The 23,004-nt window shown below is 36.1% G+C and overlaps 1 protein-coding gene across 34 annotated transcripts in view; it reads left to right on the top strand.

Moving 5' to 3' along the window:
* Positions 1 to 19,917, top strand: part of LOC117230250 (sodium channel protein para) — a 69,786-nt gene extending 49,869 nt beyond the window's left edge. For 12 of the 34 annotated variants that reach the window (XM_033487439.1, XM_033487440.1, XM_033487443.1 and 9 more), the window contains 9 exons: positions 159 to 421; positions 582 to 755; positions 4,200 to 4,322; positions 7,920 to 8,042; positions 8,613 to 8,807; positions 8,887 to 9,132; positions 9,720 to 9,990; positions 11,373 to 11,677; positions 11,889 to 12,671. In XM_033487439.1, the coding sequence (XP_033343330.1) occupies positions 159 to 421; positions 582 to 755; positions 4,200 to 4,322; positions 7,920 to 8,042; positions 8,613 to 8,807; positions 8,887 to 9,132; positions 9,720 to 9,990; positions 11,373 to 11,677; positions 11,889 to 12,671 (2,483 nt within the window). Of the gene's footprint in view, positions 1 to 158; positions 422 to 581; positions 756 to 1,559; positions 1,683 to 4,199; positions 4,323 to 7,919; positions 8,043 to 8,612; positions 8,808 to 8,886; positions 9,133 to 9,719; positions 9,991 to 11,372; positions 11,678 to 11,888 lie in introns of all 34 variants that reach the window. The other 22 variants (XM_033487463.1, XM_033487465.1, XM_033487460.1 and 19 more) reach the window with 5 other exon arrangements.
* The last annotated feature ends 3,087 nt before the right edge of the window (positions 19,918 to 23,004 follow it).

Below are 23,004 nucleotides of genomic sequence, written 5' to 3' on the forward strand. Positions count from 1 at the left end.
TTAAATTCTTCATAAATGCATAGACATTCACAGTCTAGTAATTAATAATTTTCTAAATAAATACATACTTACTTACCAATCTGGCCAATATTTCATTAATCGTTATAATTATTATGATCATTATTGTTCCTTTTAAAACGAAAATTTATGTTTCCAAGATCTTGGAGAAGAGGGAGAGGAGGGAGAAGGCGTCCTGGGGGATGCAATTATCCAAGCAGACGAAGATCCCATCGAATCCGACTATCCGGCTGACTGTTGTCCAGAAAATTGTTACAAGAAATTCCCGTTCTTAGCTGGTGACGATGACGCTCCATTTTGGCAGGGTTGGGCCAATTTGAGACTGAAGACCTTCCAACTAATTGAGAACAAGTATTTTGAGACTGCCGTCATTTTGATGATCCTTTTGAGTAGTATGGCTCTCGTAAGTACATTTCATACATCTAATTCTTCTTTGTTGTCTTTATTGTCTTTTTTTAAATTATTTTTTATTATTGTTTTATTATCATCTGATTATATTGTTTTACTTCATGAATTTTAAAGATATATAGATTATAATTGAAAATACGTTGTGTGATGTTTAGGCCTTGGAAGATGTGCATCTTCAACAACGACCCATTCTGCAAGATATCTTATACTACATGGACCGAATATTTACTGTGATTTTCTTCCTCGAAATGTTAATCAAATGGTTGGCTCTCGGCTTCAAAAAGTACTTCACGAACGCTTGGTGCTGGCTTGATTTCATCATTGTCATGGTAAGTCATATTTATTCAGACAATTCTCTTATATATCTCATGTAGTTTTACGATCTAAATGTGCGTAATCTCTCGTTCAAGAGTAAAAGGATAATAAGAAAAGATGTCTAATAATTTCTATTCAGATTTTTTATAAAATAAGTTAATAAGATAACGATTACTCACATGAAGGATGTTATATTAGATTATCTCCAAAAGATAGCGTCTTTAATTTCTATTTTTAACGCAAAAAGGAAATACTTTTATAATTCATATTTTTATAAAATGTCTCTAATCTACTTAATAATTTAGTTCATATCACAGCTAAACCTCGTTTACGTTCCCCAACCAGAAACAAGCTTACAATAAAATCCATAGAAGAATCTCTTATACAAAGTCCATTATACCTTGAACAATCGTCTTAGCAACTTTGTATAAGACAAGGATATCAAAATGATTAGAGAGAGGATGAGGAGTCTTTAAATACAAGAAAACAGAAACTCTGAAAGAAACTTTCTTTAAATGCATGCAACGCTTGAGATTTCTTCCAGGAATCAAAGATTTTGTAAACTTGTTCCAAAAAACAAAAAAGAAACAAAAGTTCCCCATCTTCAAGTTTCTCTGAATGACGAAGTGTGCCCTCCACCTTCTTCTTCTTCTCCTCCTCCCAACCACCCAAAAAGTCAGTTCACAAAGCGGAAGAGCTCAGCATGGAAACTCCCTCGTGGTGGATTACTGTAGTACAAACTCGTCTACGTATAATAACGTATATCTCATGTGTCATGTGTCACGTTCCATCTGATCGATATTTGATGATGATGATAGCTCTCACTGATCAACTTGGGCGCCATCTGGGCAGGCGCCGCCGACATCCCGGCCTTCCGTTCCATGAGAACACTGAGGGCCTTGAGGCCTTTACGAGCCGTGTCACGATGGGAGGGCATGAGAGTAAGTCATCGGTCGACGAGAAGCAAAAAAAAAAAAAAAAACCGAGAAAGAGCAGCCTCATCCGGTGATACGACGACCTTTGTATGATCGTGCAAATCTGACGGATTATTATTTTATCATTTTATGAAACTGAAATATAGTGTACAGAATATTTTTTGTGGAATTTAAGTGTAACTTTGTTGCAAGTTTTGAGCTTGTTCATTTACTTTTCCTTTTTAATTTTTGCAGTTTAAAAGAAATTAATCTTTGTGACGGTATCGAGCAACTTTCTATGGTATTTTTGGAGAATTCTAATTTGAATAGGAGACATTGTTATTTAAATAATATTATAAGAGTAAGTAGTGCTCCTTTTATAATCAGATAATTTTCTCTTGTACATAATTTGTTACTATTGAGTCGAGTAATAAGTTCATTCACCTTTCACTAGTATATACGTTTGATTTATAAAAATTGTTGAAAAATCGTATCTGAATTTTACCAATAGAAATATAAATCTATAGAGAAAACCAATAAAGAGGTTGCATACTTCTTTTGACAGATTTTATTCTATAAAGTAACAACACTTAACGTGCTGTTTCAATAACATGAAGACTGGTCTTACTGCTCAACGTAATAGTAATAAATAAAGAATTAATAATATTACTATTAGTCATTAATCCTCGTAGTATTATTTGAATGATAATGTCTTCGTACTTTCCCAAAATTTATAAACCTTTTTAAACAAATGAATATCTAATGGTAGTATTTTTAAAAATTAATTTTTTGATCTTCAATCCGTCACGTTTGTTCTGAGGTTTTGGTTTTTTAATGAGTCGATAGGACAAAAAAGAAAACTGAAAAAAAAAGCGATTAGAAAGAAAGAAGGGAACAATAAGTAAAAACCGAGGGAAAAGTGACGAGAGAGGACATGATCGCTACAGTGATCGTAGCCTTGTACTCTGTGGTGTGCTTTCCGGTGTGCAGAGGTACACTGGTGTCTCTACTTGGTGTCTGCACTGATATTGGAGTTTTTGTCGTACTAGCTACTGCCGATGTACGCCTTTCCTAAACAGTCTTTTTTGGCACAGTGATCGTTGTGCAAAGTACAGTGTATCTATACATATAAACTATATATATATATACATTATATACATATACATATTATATTGCTTTGTGTGTAATGTACAATCTTCCTTGTGTGTTCATGTACGCGTGTGTACTACGTAATATATTATGCGCGTGTAATTTTGGAATTTGATCATCAGGATTTTGATTTTTCAACGTTACAACGCACCACGGTACCAGTTTAATTGATGTTACAATGAAGAAATAATATGAATTCTCATTATGAATATAATTTTTCACCCACAAATCTGAAACAACGATCGTATTTAAAAAATTACGTAGAATATTATTATTAGAATATCTATCAATAATACGAAAATATGTGGCAATAACAAATTGCTTTGTTAGAAAGAAGAAAAACCTTCTACATCTACGTTAATTAATTCTTTTATCGAACTATCGAAAAAAAAGTGCAAAGTACTTTTCTATTTGCGAGACTCTTCTTAACGATCAGAATATATCGAATGGTGAGACGATATAAAATTGGTACCTAGCGCGTCGTTACTGCTGGTATGACGAACCTTTTCATCTGTTTCAGGACGAAGCCGATTATCATGCTCGCAACCGAAAATATCTCTCATCAACTCATTCATTGCTCTCTGCATTGTCGGTCGTTCTCGTCTGTATGCGTACAACCGCGTCTTTCAGATAAATAAACACTTACGTAACTTAGAAGAAATTAGCTTATCGTAATACTCTGTACGTTTTAATTTCCTCGAAATTCCTAGAATCGCAAGAAGCGCTGAGCGAATTCTTAAAATTCCCTTTTACAACCACGATATTGCCAAATAGAACGCAGTAACGCATTTGAAAGCATCCTTTTAGCGAAGGATTGTACGCAAACAGGGGTGACACGACGTCCATTCTCTGTTCACTGTGAACCGCTACGTGTGCCATATCTGGTTTCTCTCAATGTCTTCGTCCCCCTGCTCTGGATATTTGTTGTATCTACGATGTGTATCATACACTATTTAAATGGAACGATTTCCACAGATGGGACGGACTCCTGTGTTACTTTAATCCGCTTCAATGGACTCCTCGATCCATCGACGGGAAATCGAGAGATCAGAAAAAAACAAAACAAAAAAAAAAAAAAGAAAAAAAAAGAGAAATAAGACATGAAACTAAAACCATACAAAACACGAATTGACGCGTCGACGGTCAACCAACAACCTCTACTTCCTCCTAACCCTTTCTTTAGCTATCTATTTTCTTCTCTTTCTCTATTCTTCCGTTTCTACTTATCTCTTAAAATTTTTCTAGTATTTGAAAGTTTGGAAATGATTATTGATTATGATAATGATAATGATGATGATTATGATTATGATTATGATTATGATTATGATGATGAATTCGTATCGCGAGTAGCCTGTCTACCTGTTGCTGTGATCCGCTCTCGTTTCTCGCTCGCAGGTGTCACTCATTAACTTCGTAGCGTCGCTCTGTGGCGCTGGCGGGATCCAAGCCTTCAAAACAATGAGGACCCTAAGGGCCCTAAGGCCACTCAGGGCGATGTCTAGAATGCAGGGAATGCGGGTATGTAGCCCACAGTCTCAGCAGACCTTGCCGATTACTTTCTTATTATGTTCCCGACCGAATCGATCATTCTCTTTAGCGGGCGAATCGAGCTTCCGAGTTGGGCATATGTCGTTAGAAATATCGCGATCGTAGGATAATTTTGATGTAACGATAGTTTTAGACGAAATAGTATCTCTGCTATGACAAACGAGTAATCTAGAACTGTCTAATTAGAAATTTCTTGCGAAGAATGTACTTGTTATTTGTTGTTTAATATGTTGGATTATCGTATTAGAGGATAATTGTACCAGAGGAAGCAAATAACAAAGATAGAACTATACGGTTAAGGTTTGTCGAATCAAAAGCAGAGTATAGCGAGACTCTTGTCTGAGAGTGTTTGACTTGCTATATTTCCTATTCCAAGTTATTTGCGATAAGAATACCAAAATAATAATTGAAATAATTAAGTAACAACGAAAGTGGCTTGCAGATTTTGCAAATTCGTTCTTCGAAAGTATCAACATTAGGTAATTAACGCTATGACTTACGTTGATTGAACAATGCCCAACTTTGTTGACAATTTTCGATTCGTCCAGATTTTCAATTTGAATTTTCTCGGTGCCGTCGAATTATCTAGAACGAATAAGATTATTAGCCGTTCTAACAGAATTATCAATATCAGTAGTTCAAGAAAATTGTCGAAAATAATTAGAAGAAAATTAAAGATCGCATTTATGAAATAATAATGATAATAAAAATAACAAATAAAATAATAAATGAGTATGTACAAAAAAAAAAAAAAGAAAAAAAATTAGGAAGAAAATCAGTTTAACGGCGGCACCGTTTTTCTTTCATGGCGAGAATCGACAAAGAGGCCGATTTGAGTTTCATATGACACGGAATATTTTGTTTAGTTTTGTTGCATTAAAATATAGTTACTTACTTTGTTGTTAGTTATTCGAAAAATTAACGAAACAACTCTTCGGTCTCGCCGTGTCGAAGACTCGATTCCTTTTGCACGTGAACATAAGTAGGGCGATCGCGAATGCACTTGAGCTTAAAACTGCGAATGTTTGAACGGCACGTAGACTCGTTCTTTATTGAATAATTCTCGCGAGATATGCACCTTAGAGACACACGTACGCTGCTGTTCGTAAATTTTGGATCGACGAACGCTTCTCGTAAATTCGAGACAACACCCTGTCTATATAATTTCTACAAAATAGCGAGAACGATTAATGATTTCCAAGACATTCTCGCGTCTTTCGCGTTCTAATTTATAAAACGTTCTTTATATCTTTAGAAGATACGGCTAATACTTTGCAGATATTTCAAACATCAATTACGTACTATTTGAAAGGAAATCCAGGCAAAAACGTGAAATAGATTCTCAATTCTGAGTGAAGACGAAACGGGCGCTTGAAAAAACATACGACAATAGATTTGTATTCGTTTTACGTACAAAGTGTCCCAAGTGTTTTTCCAGCAAACGGTGCTAGAACAAAGTAATAAAGAAACGAAAGAATATACCGTATAAACATATAGGCTTCTAAATACTTTGTAAAAAAATGTCATTTAAGAAATGCAAATAACAAGAAATTAGTGAAAAAGAAGATAAGCAGAATTGCTTCGGTTACGGTTATATTATATTCTTATTTTTCATACGATATGTTCGCACGTGTATCTGGTAGAAAAGTCTCGAAACTATATATTTTTAAATTATCGTTTCAAACAAATTTTACCATCTACGATTACTCGTTATTATTTTAATTATCGAAGAAATGAGAAAAATATCAAGGACTCTACTCTTCATCAGCCTAACAACTTGCATAGAAAACCACGGAAATATCAACTCGGCGATATCAACGCCTGCATAGGCGATGACCCTGTCTGCATAGATGTCGACAGATAATAAATCGAACAGCTCGGGAACGTATCCTTCGATTAAATCATTTTCAATTAGTAAGTAACAAAATAACCATGACAAGTTTAGACAAGATTTACGAACGGCGGTGTATTTAGATACTTATTGTGAAATTCAACGAGCCTGAAACAAACGTGCCTCATTTAGAAAACAGCTGGTCTCAACATACTCGAACAACACACGTATTATATACCTACATCAAACATACTAGTAACTTACCATTCTCGGATGAATTTAACAGTTTATATATCTCATTACAGACATAAAATGATTCTACATAACTGTAATACAAGGTCGCTGAGATACTGGGCGTAGAGTTACTGTCATGCCCACGCCCTGACACTATCTTACCCTATCTTATTATACAGTAGTTCGTAGCTACTAATTTTCAGCATAATCTGTCTACCTATATAAATGTATAAATACATATATATATATATATATATATATAATATATAAACACGTAAAATCTACGAACCTACTATGTGATAGTATATATATTATATATATTATATATTATTTCTATTTCTGCATGGGATTGTTGCTTGCCGCTGAGGAACGCTAAAAATTTTCGCACGCCAAAACGCATCGAATATATCGAATGGAATGCCTCGCTGTTACATGCTTTGTGCGTCACTTGCTGCTGGCTTTCGTTTATTTCTCGTGTGAATATTCTATGTGCACACTTGTAGTCGTGATCTCGAAGCAACGTTAAGTATGCACCATACGTCACATCGATCAATGATCAGGCAAAGCGATACTTTGTTCCTTCTTAATTTGTCTCACAAGTCTATTGATTTCCATGAGGTTCGCGAATATTATACTTCGTGAACGCAGAGGCACTCCTTGTGTTCGCCGTGATTCTTCCTCTTCTACTTTTTTTTTTTCTTTTTTTCTTTTTGAATTCTTTTTTTCTCATTGTCTGTTTGAATTTGTCTGGAGACTTGTGATTTCGGTGTTTCATTGGTATACATATATATATATATATATATAATCTATGTTCGTGCGGTGTAGTTGTACGAAATTGAACGTGATAATTATTGTGTTGAAGTAAGTATGCAGGGTTTACCTCGGTTTACTGTTCCATAAAAAGGAAAGAGAACAAATTCATGGGAAAACTCGATTGGACTCGTTTCGTAGATGTTGTTGCGAAAAAGATGAGCCAAGATATTTTATCGACTCTGTTTCCTGATTTGATCCTGTGCAATCGTGAAAAATCGGGCGAAATCGAGCAGCGATGTTGCATGCTTCTTGTTTTCAGATAAAAATTATACGAAGCTGAACATTTGAATGTGATATTACATTTTTATACAATAGATTCTTTGCCCATTTTTCGTAGAAATTGACTAGGACTGATTTCGCTGACGTGTTAAATTCAATTGAATTTCTTTTGCACTCTTATCAATTTTCATCAAGTTCGAATTATATACGACATGATAATGCGACATTCCTGTTTGCTTTCGCGCGGTGTTTTATCCTTTCGTTTATTTTATCGCAAAATACGAATCCAAGGTTTACATTGCACATACGATGAATTCGTAACACACGGCGTAGACATTTACTTAGAAACGCGTAGAGATGCATAGAAACGCATACTTAAGCACATAGAGAAACAGAATTAAAAAAAAAAAAAAAAAAAACATTTATTGGACCGATTTTCAGATACTTTAACGAACGGTTTTGTCTCACAGGTAGTCGTCAACGCTTTGGTTCAAGCCATTCCATCCATTTTCAACGTGTTACTGGTGTGTCTTATCTTCTGGTTGATCTTCGCCATTATGGGTGTACAGCTTTTTGCCGGCAAATATTTCAAGGTAATTATTTCAAAAGCGTTTCTGTAATTAAGCATAATGCTTGGAACATATTTGACAAATGTTTGCGTTCAAATCTGATCAAGGAAAACGAGAGAACTGTACGCGAATCGCTGAAAGCTCGAGGAAGTTATTTCATCGTTCTAAATTATTTAGAATTTATTGACCGGAAACTTACATTCAATCGACTCAACATTCCACTCTTATACAGAGCTCTTATAGCTTAACAACTTACACCTGGTAGTATTAATCTTTCGATTGAATCGTATTGGTAATTCAAAACAAATTAGAGAAGTACTTTGGATTTCAAACTTTCACGATGATGAGATATTTTGATATTGCTTCTTCAGGATGTGCGATCGTGTTCCGATTTTGCACGTGCACTTGGCATTTGTATTTTGAGCTAGAAACACCATTGTCCATCCCGAAAAGCCAATATCGGAAAATTAAAGGTAGCAGAATGTTCCTATTTTTCCTTCAGCTTACCTTGAAAAATATGCGATAATAAAGAATCGTGAAACGTCGTGCGTATATTTTTCTATTTAATTAACTATATTCGTTGTCTCTTTACAGTGCGTAGATGCGAATAAAACAACACTCAGCCACGAAATAATCCCTGACCGAAACGCCTGTTTGGCTGAGAACTATACCTGGGAGAATTCTCCGATGAATTTCGACCACGTAGGAAAGGCTTATCTGTGCTTGTTCCAAGTGGCCACGTTTAAAGGATGGATTCAGATCATGAACGACGCGATAGATTCTAGGGAGGTGAGTGTATCGTTTGTAACTTGAATTAATCAACAATCATTATTTGATTCTTTAATTAATCTTTCTTTTGTGTCTACAGCTCAACAAACAACCAATTCGTGAAACAAACATCTACATGTATTTCTATTTTGTATTCTTCATTATATTCGGATCGTTTTTTACCCTTAATCTATTCATTGGTGTGATCATCGATAACTTCAACGAGCAGAAGAAAAAGGCGGGTGGTTCCCTCGAGATGTTCATGACGGAAGACCAGAAGAAATATTACAACGCTATGAAAAAGATGGGTAGCAAGAAACCATTGAAAGCCATTCCACGTCCAAGAGTATGTAGAGAATTATATCGTTGGAATATTTGTGAATTTCTTCCTCTTCGATTCTTCTCTTGATCCTAGCAACTCAATCTGATAATCTTTTTTACAGCGCTTAAGTCCATTTGTATCAAATTTTGTGTATAGTTGAATTTTGAACATTGCAATTTCCGTGATTAGTCATCTTAAATTGTAAAGCTTTAGGGATTGGAAGTGTTTAATTGTAAAGTTTTGGCGGTGAACAACTTTTAATTATAAGACTTTAGTAGAATAAGAGTCTTTGGTCGTGAAATTTTAGTAATAGGAAATTCTTAATTATGAAATTTTACTGTGAGTGAGAATTTATAATTTTGAAATTCTACCTATTGGGAACTTCCAATTCTAAAATTTTACCGATTCATTGTGTTGTATCGTAACATTCTGACAGTTAAGTAAATCTTAAGTAAAATTTTGGTAATTATATGTTTCAAATTGTAAGACTTTAGTGAATGTCTATTTCGATAGCCGAATAGCTTATTAAGAAGTAGGTGCTTATCGAATTTTTCTACTTTCTTTTTCCAATTAAAAAATCTCTATTTTAACGCAAACATTTTGTCTTTCAGTGGAGGCCGCAAGCGATAGTGTTTGAAATAGTGACGGACAAAAAGTTCGATATGATAATCATGTTGTTCATCGGACTGAATATGCTTACGATGACGTTGGACCACTATCAACAAACTCAGACTTTCAGCGATGTTCTGGACTATCTAAACATGATATTCATTGTGATATTCACCAGCGAGTGTCTCATGAAGATCTTCGCTCTGCGTTACCACTATTTCAAGGAGCCATGGAACCTCTTTGATTTTGTTGTTGTTATATTGTCAATATTAGGTAATGTAATGTAATGATTAGTTCAGTCGTATGGCCCCCGTGAAATTGATACATGATAATGGAAAAGATAATCCTGTTAGCTTTTTCATCACACAACATAGCTCTCTCTTCTTTTTTTTTTTTTTTTTTAATTAGGATGCAAATGAGCATGTTCAATTCATTATCTCTACTGCACGCAAAACTTAGCATCTTAGCAAAAAAGAAAGCGTACAGGATTAATATTTCACGTGTGCTGCAACGACTGATCAGCGTCATTATGTTACGTAGCCTTACATTGATGTTATGTGTAATCCTATCTTTCCTATCCTGTATAATCCTCGTTTCCTCATGGTTATGAACATGTGTCCAGTCATTAAAAGCAACATTATAGCTCTTTATTTATAAAGCAGATCAATATCCAAATATTTTTACATTAATTTTAAAAATTCATAAAATTTGATTCTTAACTTAATTCATTATCATTTGATTGCACAATTTATTTATCTATTTTTTACATATATTTCTAATAAACTTTAACAAGTCTAATATCTGGTTTTTCATAATAAACTTTCAATCTTAAATTAACGATTTAAACGGCTTTAATGGTTAAACATTTGTTGGTATCTTTTTATATTGATATAATGTCGTATTTGACTGGTATTTACACATGTTGATTGATGTAAAGACGATCATTAGTCAAAAAATCGGGTAAGAGCGGGTCTGTATTACGAGAATTTTTTTCCAAATTAGTCTTCGTAGAAAGGAGTAACCGATTGCTAGTCTGCTCATCTTTAAACTTTTGAATGCCTAACACGAAAACCTACGACAATGATACATTTTTTTTTCTTGTACAGCACCGCGTGATCTAACGAGTGATCGAGCTTTAATCAAGTTTCTGTTTTTTTTATCAATCTATAACTGCATGTTAATTTTTTTTATAGCCAGATCTAACAAGAAGAGAAGATTAGAGAACAAGGGATAACAGTCCTTAGGACTGTACGATGCATGTTTTTTTTAAATCTATTTTTTTTTTTTTTTTGAATCTTGAATCGTGCATCAAACACCTTGAATCTTCTTCTTGAAGAAACAAAATAAGAAACACTATTTTCACGAAACTCTTTGTTATCATTCATTGTGCAATATTATTGCTTACAAATCAAATTAGAGTTAGAAACGCATAATTTTTCACGTACTTTATATTCAATGAATGAATTAAGTTTCATAAGACTAGTAATCCTGTGTGCAAAGATCTTCCGTTGCATGGAACTTAAAACACTTATCAACTTAGAGAGCACCGCCTTTACCTAGATCGCACAACCTAATCTAGTTGACACATAAATCTTATCCTTTCTTATTGTCTTATTAAGGATTATTGTAATAAAATGCATATGTGTTCCCTTCAGGTCTGGTTCTCAGCGATATTATTGAGAAATATTTCGTATCGCCGACCTTGCTCCGTGTAGTAAGGGTGGCAAAAGTCGGTCGTGTGCTTCGACTCGTGAAAGGTGCTAAGGGTATTCGAACTCTTCTCTTCGCCCTGGCGATGTCGTTACCAGCTCTCTTCAATATTTGCCTATTACTGTTTTTGGTGATGTTTATCTTCGCGATTTTTGGAATGTCATTCTTCATGCACGTGAAAGACAAGAGCGGACTGGATGATGTATACAATTTCAAAACGTTCGGCCAGTCGATGATATTGCTATTCCAGGTAATTATACCTACTACGTTCATTGAAACATAATTTTCCAAGTATGCTTCAGTACGAAAGACACTGCAACGTGTTTTGTATTATTTTATAATAAATTCATTTACGTGTAATTCTTACATTCTTCTGATGAAATACTGAATAATGTTATACAGCTAAATAAACTGGATTTTTGCAACAAAATCATTACATAAAAATTCTTGAATTCGTCTAGATGTCAACGTCTGCCGGTTGGGATGGCGTCCTCGACGGTATAATAAATGAGGAGGACTGCCAGGAACCGAACAACGAGATAGGATATCCGGGCAACTGTGGTTCGTCCACGATCGGCATCGCCTATCTTCTCTCGTACCTGGTGATCAGTTTCTTGATCGTGATAAACATGTACATCGCCGTGATCTTGGAGAATTACTCCCAAGCTACCGAGGATGTGCAGGAGGGTCTGACGGATGACGACTACGACATGTACTACGAGATCTGGCAACAGTTCGACCCAGATGGAACGCAGTACATCAGATACGATCAGCTGTCCGATTTCTTGGACGTGCTGGAGCCGCCGTTACAGATACACAAGCCAAACAAGTACAAGATCGTATCTATGGACATCCCAATATGCAAGGGGGATATGATGTTCTGCGTAGACATTCTGGATGCTCTCACGAAAGACTTCTTCGCGCGCAAGGGTAATCCGATCGAGGAGTCGGCAGAGATCGAGGTTCAGACGCGTCCAGGTGAGGCTGGTTACGAACCAGTTTCCTCGACTCTGTGGCGTCAGCGTGAGGAGTATTGCGCGCGTCTGATTCAGAACGCCTGGAGAAAGCACAAGCAACAACGTCTAGGCGGACCAAGCGAAGAAAGCGACGACGCTGACACCGATCCACGGGTCAGACAAACCGCGGTCTTGGTCGAGAGCGACGGTTTCGTGACGAAAAATGGCCACAGAGTCGTCATACATAGCCGATCGCCGAGCGTAACCTCGAGAACCGCGGACGTCTGATCGGCGTCCACGACGTCCCAAGCACCGCCACCGTCGTAGTAAGCGCCACCACGACTAACAACTATAGAATTATAACAGACGCGCTAATACTGCTCGCGGAGAGCAGCGGCCTCACGGACCTCGCGCGCGCTCTCCATCGACAGCCTTATAGTTGTATAAACAAAATATTAAAAAAAAAAAAAATACATTCCTCCAACGAGTTGCCTTTAAATCCATTGTAAACGCTACGATCGTTGGGAGACACGTCGCTAGCTGATGAACACACAAGAGCGAGAAATGGGACACATGAGGGAACAGAACACAGGATGTTTCATTTTGGTTTTTCTGGGCGAGTCGTTCGAGAATGGGGCGCGAATAGTGAGACGACAGAGAGAAACATAGACTGCTGATACCGCGTACACCCATCGTCCGTGCTCGTTGTTGGGATTGGCTCGGTTCTCTCGTTCCGCGGAGGAATATTTATGGAAGAAACCGTGATCGAATATAATAGGATTTGGCTACGAAACGAAGATAAGGATGGACATACGAAGAGGAATCGAAGGGCAAGAACTGATAACTGAGAAGAACACATAGAAAGAGTATAACGATAGTCGTTGTATAGAGAAGTGTACTCGACTATGAACAACGTAATCTTCGAGTCAACTTCCCCCCCTTCAAAAAACAAATCAGGACTCGACGGTTCACGTTGCAACGTACTCAGAATTCCTGCCCTCGATGGACTTCGTTACGGCATTCCTTACCGTTCTTCTTCTTTTAGAGATCGTACGATGACGATGACGATGACGATCCGCGCCAGCTGCGTTATATGCACGCGTACTCGAAACGCAATGAAACGAAAGCAAAGAATCATCTTTTCGCTCCGACCGACATTGAAACGAACACCTGCGTTCTACGGCGAGACAGTTAATATTGCCGCGTTCAGAAAACAGAGAAAGAAAACAAGAGATCAGCGATCGTTTCTCATCTACTCTAGAGGAAACAAAAATTAACACGGTACATAGCCGATTCGTAAAATTTTACCCGCGTATATTGGATTTTTTACATGGTTTTGAACAGCGACTCGCCAATTCGCTGATAAACACAACAAACGAAGAAGAGAAAATCTATAAAAATGTAAAAAACAATGTTGATTCGCTGCGGTCGAGGTTCGTGGGTGACATTTTGATCCGTTATTCTGGTCATCGTACAGTGGTGTATAAAGACGAGAGAGTTTTCTGAACCTGAAACTGAACAGAAAAGAAAGAAGGAGACGAGAAAAGAACGACGGAACAATGGAGAAAACGAAGACATTGATGAAGATGCTGATCATAACTGACGATAATAGTGAGGATGATCATAGAACGATTAAGATAACGATTATAAATGATGATGTTGATGATTATGATGATGATAATGATGATGATGATGATGATGGTGAACAAGAATGTTAATAATGTGAAATGTACGCGTAGTTTACTACATTCGCTCGGCTTGAACAAATTTTGCGCAATACGATGCGCGAACATCCGATCGCGCGGCTTTATTTTAACTGACCCTCTGCTTCTCTGTTTCTCGTCTCTGCACTTCGACATTTAATATCCATATATTATAACAGTTTGACGACTTTAATATTTGTTTTAATATTTGGTCATATAATTACTATTTATTTAAAAGATCTCATAAGAATTACTCGCATAGAGCGATTTAGGGAGAAATACGATTGGAGTAAGTCAGTCGGTAAAACAGTTATGTATCTAGATTCAAAATCTAACAACTCTTCTTTTTCCCTATGAGTTTTCATTGTTATGTTGATAGTTGTTGATGAAAATGTGACTATCTCTTTTTCAAACAATATTCTTGCCAAAGAGGAACAGAGAGGGGGAAGGTGTGGCGAATAAAAATTTCGCAATCATCATCAGCTAGATACTTACACATTTGCAAAAATCTTACACAGACACAATCTTACACGACGTAGTGATGCGCTTTGGAATAAATGAATATACATAATAGTGTAACGTTATTCGAATAATTGTAATCGACAACCGTGCGCCCGTAAACCCGTCTCGCAGTACGCGTAGTATATCTTTCAAATGAGTAAAACGCCGCACGTTTAAATAGGCTGAAAGAATTAACGATTAACTCGGTTGGTAACGTAGAATTGGGCACAACTGTTTTTGGCTCGTTTTCAAGTTATATTTCTAATAGATATTTAACTCTCAATTATTATGGTGAAATACTTGTTAAATCAGTAATATAATTAGGCAACTTTGAGATTTAAAATTGTATTTATTTGTTAGCGAAGATGAGTATATTTTATCGAATTAAATGTTTTGTCATTTTCATATTGGAAAATTATTAAAATATTACGAATTGCAAAAACGATATAAATATTCAGTTTATCATTGTTGATGATTTTATGATTGTTATATCATTCGAAATTTTAATTCCGATCCAGTAAAGTGTTAATAAGATTACTAGATTCTGATAAATACTGAACTCGCCATATCGATTGTTAACCAGTACATTTTTTGTTAATAATTTCATATCTTCAAAGTTGTATATGTTCCAAAGCAATATAACGTCTACTTAAAACAATTTTTTATACATATTCGAATATAACTCACATTTTCCAAAGATAAAATTTAAATCTAAGGATTCATTCACGTTTTAGTTAATTCATGTTATAAATTAATTTCTCCGAGCGAGAAAGTTGTGTCATTCTACATAGTTTAACAATAGATGCCAAATCAAGACGTTAAGTTTTGAAAAAAGAAATTGTTAAGATTTTAAATGATTATTTTAATGTTGGTTATTTAAAATATTTAGTACATAGTTTCCGTTGAATTATCAAATACGAATTATCTCCATAAGAGGTAACAAACGCCCAAAAGGTATCCTAAACAATTTCCGTTTGCGATTCGAGAAGCTGCACGATTGTCCAAGGACAATAACGATTAACGACACCGACGAAGCAACATATACTTTCTTTCGGTACGAATCGCAATATAAATATTTAAGAAGAAAATTCGGTATATTTGAAATAATTAAAAAAAGAATCGATGTTTCGTAGAAGAAAGGAATCGTCCGAGTTTGTAGCTCGATTTCGAACGGGTTTACGTGCTTAAGAACCTCGTGAAAGATCGTGTGCCTAATCTCGCGGATAGTACGATCCTATCTGCCATATGGCTAGATAGAACTGTGTCACGATTGAGAAAAGTAAATCGATACACATCGAACGAAATTCTCGATGACCGTTAACCATGGCATATGATTCTATCACGGGTGAATAACCTCAATTGCATCGTTCTCACGCAACATACGATCGCATAGATCGCGTGAAATAAATCGAGAAACGCGTTGAAACAGTATGCACACGGGGACAAACGAGAGTTCGTCGGAACGCGTCTATCAACGATGATAGCGATGCACGGTTCATTTCGCCATAAAAAAAAGTACAGATCAACGTATATTATACACGTAGGTACGTACACGAAAGAAGCTAATCTCGATTTGGCGCGCAACGGGCGTGCGTTAGCGAAGCAACAACACAGAGGACAAAAATGAACTATAATGTGTGTGCGTGTGTGTGTTAACGCGGATTGCGCGATCGTTATTTTTCTACGTTTACATCCGCGTTCCGTAATGGAATAGAGAAAGTAAGAGATGATGGGAAAAGGAAAGAGGAGCGACACCGCGTTGTCCATGTTGTCTTAACCGGAAACAGGTGTCGCGCTTGCGGCGACGGAGACGCGATAATAAACGAACGTAGAATCGTTCTCGCTGGTCGAAAACGGACGTAACGTGGCAAAGAAACTCGCAGCTCGCTCGAAGGATTGTATTTGAAATGTGTGGCAGGAACGACGACGAGGACATAACGAAAGCGGTATGGTTACGGACGTTCTGTGAGCTAGAAAATGGTGTAAATTTGTTACAAGCTGGACAGAAAAAAAGAAAGAAAGATGAGGTTAAGGGAAACGTAGATATGATGAGGTTAAATGCAGGAGCAACGCGAGAAATAACGGGGAATTATGGAAAAAGCAAACAAAGAAAAAAAAACAAATGTTCATTATTTTAAGCTACGAAGGCTCAAGAGGGTGAGGATCATTGTAAATTAATCGTACAAATAATTCACACACTATCGGTGTCGAGTCCGCTTTGTCAAAGTATTTTAGAGAAGCCTGTCCGATATTAATGTCCTCGTACCTTTTCTACGTATATTATAATTGCATTTCACGATTCTCGTCGCGGGCCATTCGATGATCCTTTTCGTGAGTACGCTTCAAAGTATACGCATGCGCGTGGCTGCGTCCTCGCGACTCGTTCGTTCGGAAGAGGTCGTCGTTCTTCGTTTCTTCCGAGACTCGGCTTTCTTACGCTCTGAATCTCTCTTTGAGACGATTCCGATAATATCCCAATACAATATATCTGCACAATCACATCGATTATCAATCGGGTATTCATCCGCTCATCATATCTATTATCTTCGGTAATCTTTCTGCAACGAAAAAGCAGAAACATGGATTACGCCTAAAAACTAAAAAATGCATACATGCATTGTATCGCCGTTGCTGTTCGCGCATATACTTGACGAGAAACTTCGAATTTTTTTTTTTTTTTGTAGGCGCACGTTATTCGAAAGTTGTTTCGTAGAGGTCAAAACGATCGCAACAAACGATACGGTAAAATGCATCCGGTATAACGTATGACATAACCTAACATAACACGGAGCACGATGAACGGCGACGACGACGAAACGAAACGAATCGAGGCACGAGATCGATCGACGACGAAATTCATTCAACTCGTCGATCCTTCTTCTATCGAAGTACGACGTATCTGATGGTCCGTCCGGCTCACTGTCTAATTACTCCGATACCCCCTCTCGCCCCTTTTTATGTTTTGAACCCCTCCCGTGCTGTAATATGTGCAAATAATTCGATAATAATCAAATGGTTTGTACGCATATAATATACATATATATTTTCGATACTACTTTGTCGAATGGGCAACCGCGAACTTCTAGAAGCAATAAAATTCTCGAGACACACGACAAACGTTAGAAAGAAAGAAAGGAAGGAAGTAAAAAAAATATGTAAACAGGGCGTGACGAACGAAACGAGGTGCAATCGCGCGGAAAGTGTTCCAAAACACACTGGCCTCTTTTTAACGATAAACGGATCTTTCGGATTCTGTAGGAATCGTTCTTCCCCCGAGAGGCACGCCAAATGAACATCGTTTCTTCTTCTTCTTCTTCTTCTTTTCTCCTTTTTGTCCGGATACACATACACACAGTGCTTTTTATCTCGCGTACGTGAAGACTGTGATCTAGATTTTTCGTGATCGAATGTTCGATTGAATCGCAACTTCCCCGGTTTTCAATCGCGTTTACCGATCGTTGGTAAGCCTGTTAACATTCGGCCCGTTTAATCTACGATCGTATCGAAAAGAGAAAATCGTAAGAAGATCGGGAACACACGCGTCTCGAAGGGTTGCCAGAAAATTCGTTTGAGCGTAACGCTCGGAACAAAAACATGCTCGGGAACGGTGAAAAAAATGTTCGTTCGATAGGCCAAAACATTTGCTATGGCTGCGAAAAGGAACGAGGGGGAGGGGGGTGGAAGAGTATGCGTGGTGTGCTTCATTGATTTTCGTTTTACCAGAAACAAAAAATAAACGTACATTAAATACCAGCTTTTGCGCGACGACGGCTGTAAGATATTAAAGAACAAAAAAAAATATATATATACATATAGGGCTTTCCTTCGTTAAGCGAGGTAAGACGAGATTTAAACGTACTTTCTCCGTGGACGATACTGCCGTTACGCATTGTATAAAGAAGAAATGAAACTAAGTTAACTAATCGTAAATGCACGAAATTTTCTTAAACGGATAGCGAACAAAAAAAAAACAAAAAAGGCTTTGTAGTGTCTCGAAAACTCTCGAAACTCATTAACCTAAACGTCGTCAGATAATAAAACTAACTGATGAGTACACAAAAGCTACTAAAAAAAAAAAACAGAAAGAGGAGAAGATACGAAGCAGAAAAAATCCTAGAGTTGGGCTAAACAAAGGAAGATTTAAAAAAGATATATACAGAGAATAATTGAGTAAAGTGTCAAGCTGCGGAGCCTGTCGGCCAGTATAATGATCAAGCAACTGCCATGGGTCAACAAGCTAGATAGACGAAATGTGCTAAGAAACCAAAAAAAAGATCCAATTTTAACGAGCTAGCTGTCGAAAAAAACATTACGCGCGAAGGATCGTCCATTCAAATGCGTGCTCCGTGAGTGCTCGCGCTTGTGCACCGCGCCGGCGGCGCGCATGCGCAATTGCGTGCCGTGAATGCGCGCGAGCAAGCAAAGAGAGACATCGAGACAGAGTGCGTGCGAAAGAGCGTGTATGCGTGAAAGAATGAACGAGAGCGCGCGAGAGAGAGAGAGAGAGAGAAAGGGAGCGAGTAAGCGAGAAGAGTGCGAAAGGGCGAGAAAATGAGAGAGAGAAAGAGAGAACGTAGAAGAGCTCCTCCGTTGAATGACATTCATTACTATTAAACAAAATAAAAATATGGATTATTTGCACAATATTATAAATAATTACTATGTTTACTATGATTATTAAATTAAAGAGCAAATAATAAAAGGGATAAAAAAACTGTTGTTAAATAATTAATACGAAAGAGGGGATTGTACGAACAAAATAACGAAACGATTTAGCTGAAGACCGATATCGGATTTCAAAGAAAATAATAATAAAATGAAAATAAAGATAAAAAATAAAAGAAGAAAAATAGGGGGAAAAGACGAAGTTCAAGGAAGTGACGAGGATAATATGATGATCAAGACGAAGGAAGGATGGAGGAGGAAACGATTCGTTTGTTATCGATTAGTTAACGATCATCCTTACATTACATTATTGTAATTATATAAAGTAAACGATTATTACCATAATAGTTACAATTAACAAGTTGTTACCGCTTTGTTATACATAATATAATTAATATACTAAGATTAAACGAAAAAAAAGAGAAAAAAAGAAAAGTAAGCGAATGCATCGTTGATTCGTCCTTTACTTATGTAGATAACTAAATAACGATTCGACTCTATTATTGTTTTCAATGTCTTCACCGTATTCCTTCGTTTGCTACCCGATTTCGTTTCGTTGTTGAAAAAAAAAAAAAAGATTCGGTTTTGTCGGCTTACCTCGCCCGGCCACAATATACACACGTTTTACAGAGATATTTTCAATAAACGAAAAAGCTTAACACTCATACGATTGTTGTCCTTGTCATCATTTGACCCTGCAAACATGGAGCGACTGCCATTTCTATAGGCTGTCTCAATTAATATCCTTAAGACTTTCACGGCTCCAGTTCTTTCGACTTGTGCTTTCTGAAATTTTTTAATCATGATATTTTATAAGAATCCGTAACGTTTCATTATCTTTACAATTAGCTACGGTTAAACGATATTAACAGTAATTATTTTTTACTAATATTAATGGTAAACCGCAGTATTAACATTAGCATTAATATCTTGTAGTATAACCTTCGATAATGATAATCTTGTAGTACTGATATTGACATTAATAACTAAAATGATATAGTATCTACAAATATTCATATCACACGTCATCCTCGGATATCTATTACAGTTCGCTTTTGCACTAGAAAATCTTGTATAGTAGCAAGTGCAGGGTGTTCCACAAGAACGGGATACTTCGAATTTTTCACCAGTACAAAACCAATTCATAAAAACGTAAAGAAATTGCTTTACTCTAGTTCTTCAAATTTCTCCCTGGCGTTCTTCGCGTTTTATAAATATGTTCTTTAAAACAATCGTCTGGTCACGTATTTGGAACCAAACATCGCAAGCTAAATAAACTCGAGATAAAAAAAAAAAAAGAAAAAAAACAGGGAAATTCTTAACGAAAACTTCACTCACATTCCGTGTGAAATTTGTTTAAACATTATTCGAGCCAGCTATCAGGCTATTATTATTTCAATGAAACGACGATTTTTCAAAGAAGCATTTATTTATTATGCTCACTAATGTTATACTTTAACGTTAAGTCAATTTACTCCGTTCCAATTTTTCAGGCATCCGAAAATTACGTATTTCCCTTCGCGTGACGATTAAACATACTTCCAGGTATAAATAGACACCCGCCATGCTATAAAAAGATCGGCACCGCTATTTCGAGCCATGTTAATCGGCGCCACGTCGATTTTTTCGCCTATGGAGTTTTTGCCGCGTGTAAAATAAAGGTACTTGTCCTGAATTAACGCTGAAAGCAGCTTTCTCCTTGCTGCATCGATGAGGTACATACGTATACATCATGTCTGGTGTCTTTGGCCAGCCGTATATGGTTCTCTGGACCCGAATCATGCAGCACGAATACCTAATTTCGAAAAATAAAACGGTCTCGAAAACGTTTGGGACATTTAACGGGTCGCTTGACGCGCTATGCAACGAACAATTCTTGGAGACATAACTTTCACAAAACACACGTTGCACTCACCTTTTTAGCCGTTTTTTTCCTTTCTATTATTATTATTTTTTTTTTCCGAATCGTTCTTAAAATATCCGCGTACGTTATTGGATTTCACGCACGTTTCGATCGAAACGCGCGCGAGAGAAAGAAAATAGAAGAGTAGATTCGGTTCTCTGAGAGACTTTGTTCTATTCTTCAGCATTTGATAAAATAGAAGGGAAAATAGGATGGATATTTGTAGATGAAGGCGGTTAAAATTTTTTAGCACAAGATATTTTTGGTTCAAGGTCTACAATAATGGTAGACATTAACTTAATTTATTAGTTCTATTAATTGTAATAAATAAATTAAACTTGATAAAACAAATTTTAACTTTTTATGCTTTCCTGCAGTTATACTTTTAAAGTTTTTTAATGATGCACGAGTAAATGGTGTTGAATACCTGAAGATACAGCTCAGTGGGTGAATCTTTTAAATATGGTGGTAAAAAATATTTTTGTTTTTCGTGTATTTCCTGGTTCAATTTCTGAAGCTGTTAATAATACGAAAGTAAGCAAAATAAGTCATTCAAATAAATAGTAATAAAGGATATGCTTAACAACAAATAATTTTTTGATAAATTTGTTTAATTAAAAGACGCATAAGTTATATTTCCCTATATTTTTTACATTGAAAATTTTATTTTTATCTCTTATAGTTAACATGATAGATACTATACGTATTATCAGAACTCTCGTAAACGATCGTTGTGTCATAGCATCAAGGCAAACGATTCAACTCTCTAAAACAGAGGAATATCGTGTACGACGACGTTAATTCGCGTTCTACGTGACAATCGCACTTTTTCAGATGTTTCGTAGAATACTATGTGATGCTCTAATAATTCTTTTCAATTATGTCCACGTCTTGGTATGATATAAATTTGCCTGAATTCTGTCTACAAAGTAAACCGTTGTAAATCGTAGATCTATGCATTTATGAGAAATTTTAATTTGCAAAAATTTGCAGGATATTCATAATATGCAAAAGTATTCAAACCGTCTAAAGTATCCAAGGGAAAGTACTCCTTGTGATATTTAGATGGTAAAATAAATCTGAAGGTGAATAAAAAAAAGTAGAACAGATTAAAAAGCTTCATTTTTTTAGTTTCATAAAATCTGTAAATCTGTAAAGCTATATAAACATTTTCGGTCTATTCTAATAACAAATCAATCGATAATATAAACAGTACAAACTAATTAATATTAAATTATTTAATGAAGTGAAAATATCACTAATTTTTTTAGACACCCTGTATACACATCAGAACAAATTGGTTGAACATATGAGAAATGTAGGTCTTATACAATTATATGCAATTTAGGGTGATGAAAGCGCAAAAGTGCTTACAAGAAGCGATTACGATTTTAAAACGAATGCTACTTGACTTTGTTAAAAAGTAATCAGTGTGATTACTCTGGAGTAAGTATATACTTAATACCTTTTTTGCTATATTATTTAATTTACCTTTATGCATCAATCTCATTTTATGGATTAATCGATATTTCTGAATATATATTAAATGTAAACTTTTCTATTTCAAAAAAAGACAGAAGTTAAAGTTCAACTCAGATTAAAATGTCAGCTAAGCATACGAAGCATTTCTATTTATAATATTGCCTCTTGATTCATCATATGTTTCAGTCTGACGTAATTCAGATCTGGAATGCAATACAATTTGAGGCTGAATCTCAAGAACGACTCGATGTCGTAAGTTCAAGGTTCCTGTGACTTAATACGATTAACAAATCCAATTATCGCTTATCGTATATAGCTTTCACGAAAAAGATGTACAAAGTATGATAATCTTTATTGCATCTCAAGG

This window comes from Bombus vosnesenskii, unplaced genomic scaffold, assembly GCF_011952255.1.
Source record: "Bombus vosnesenskii isolate JDL3184/JDL3185 unplaced genomic scaffold, Bvos_JDL3184-5_v1.1 scf7180000013266, whole genome shotgun sequence".
NCBI classification, from domain to species: Eukaryota; Metazoa; Arthropoda; class Insecta; order Hymenoptera; family Apidae; genus Bombus; species Bombus vosnesenskii.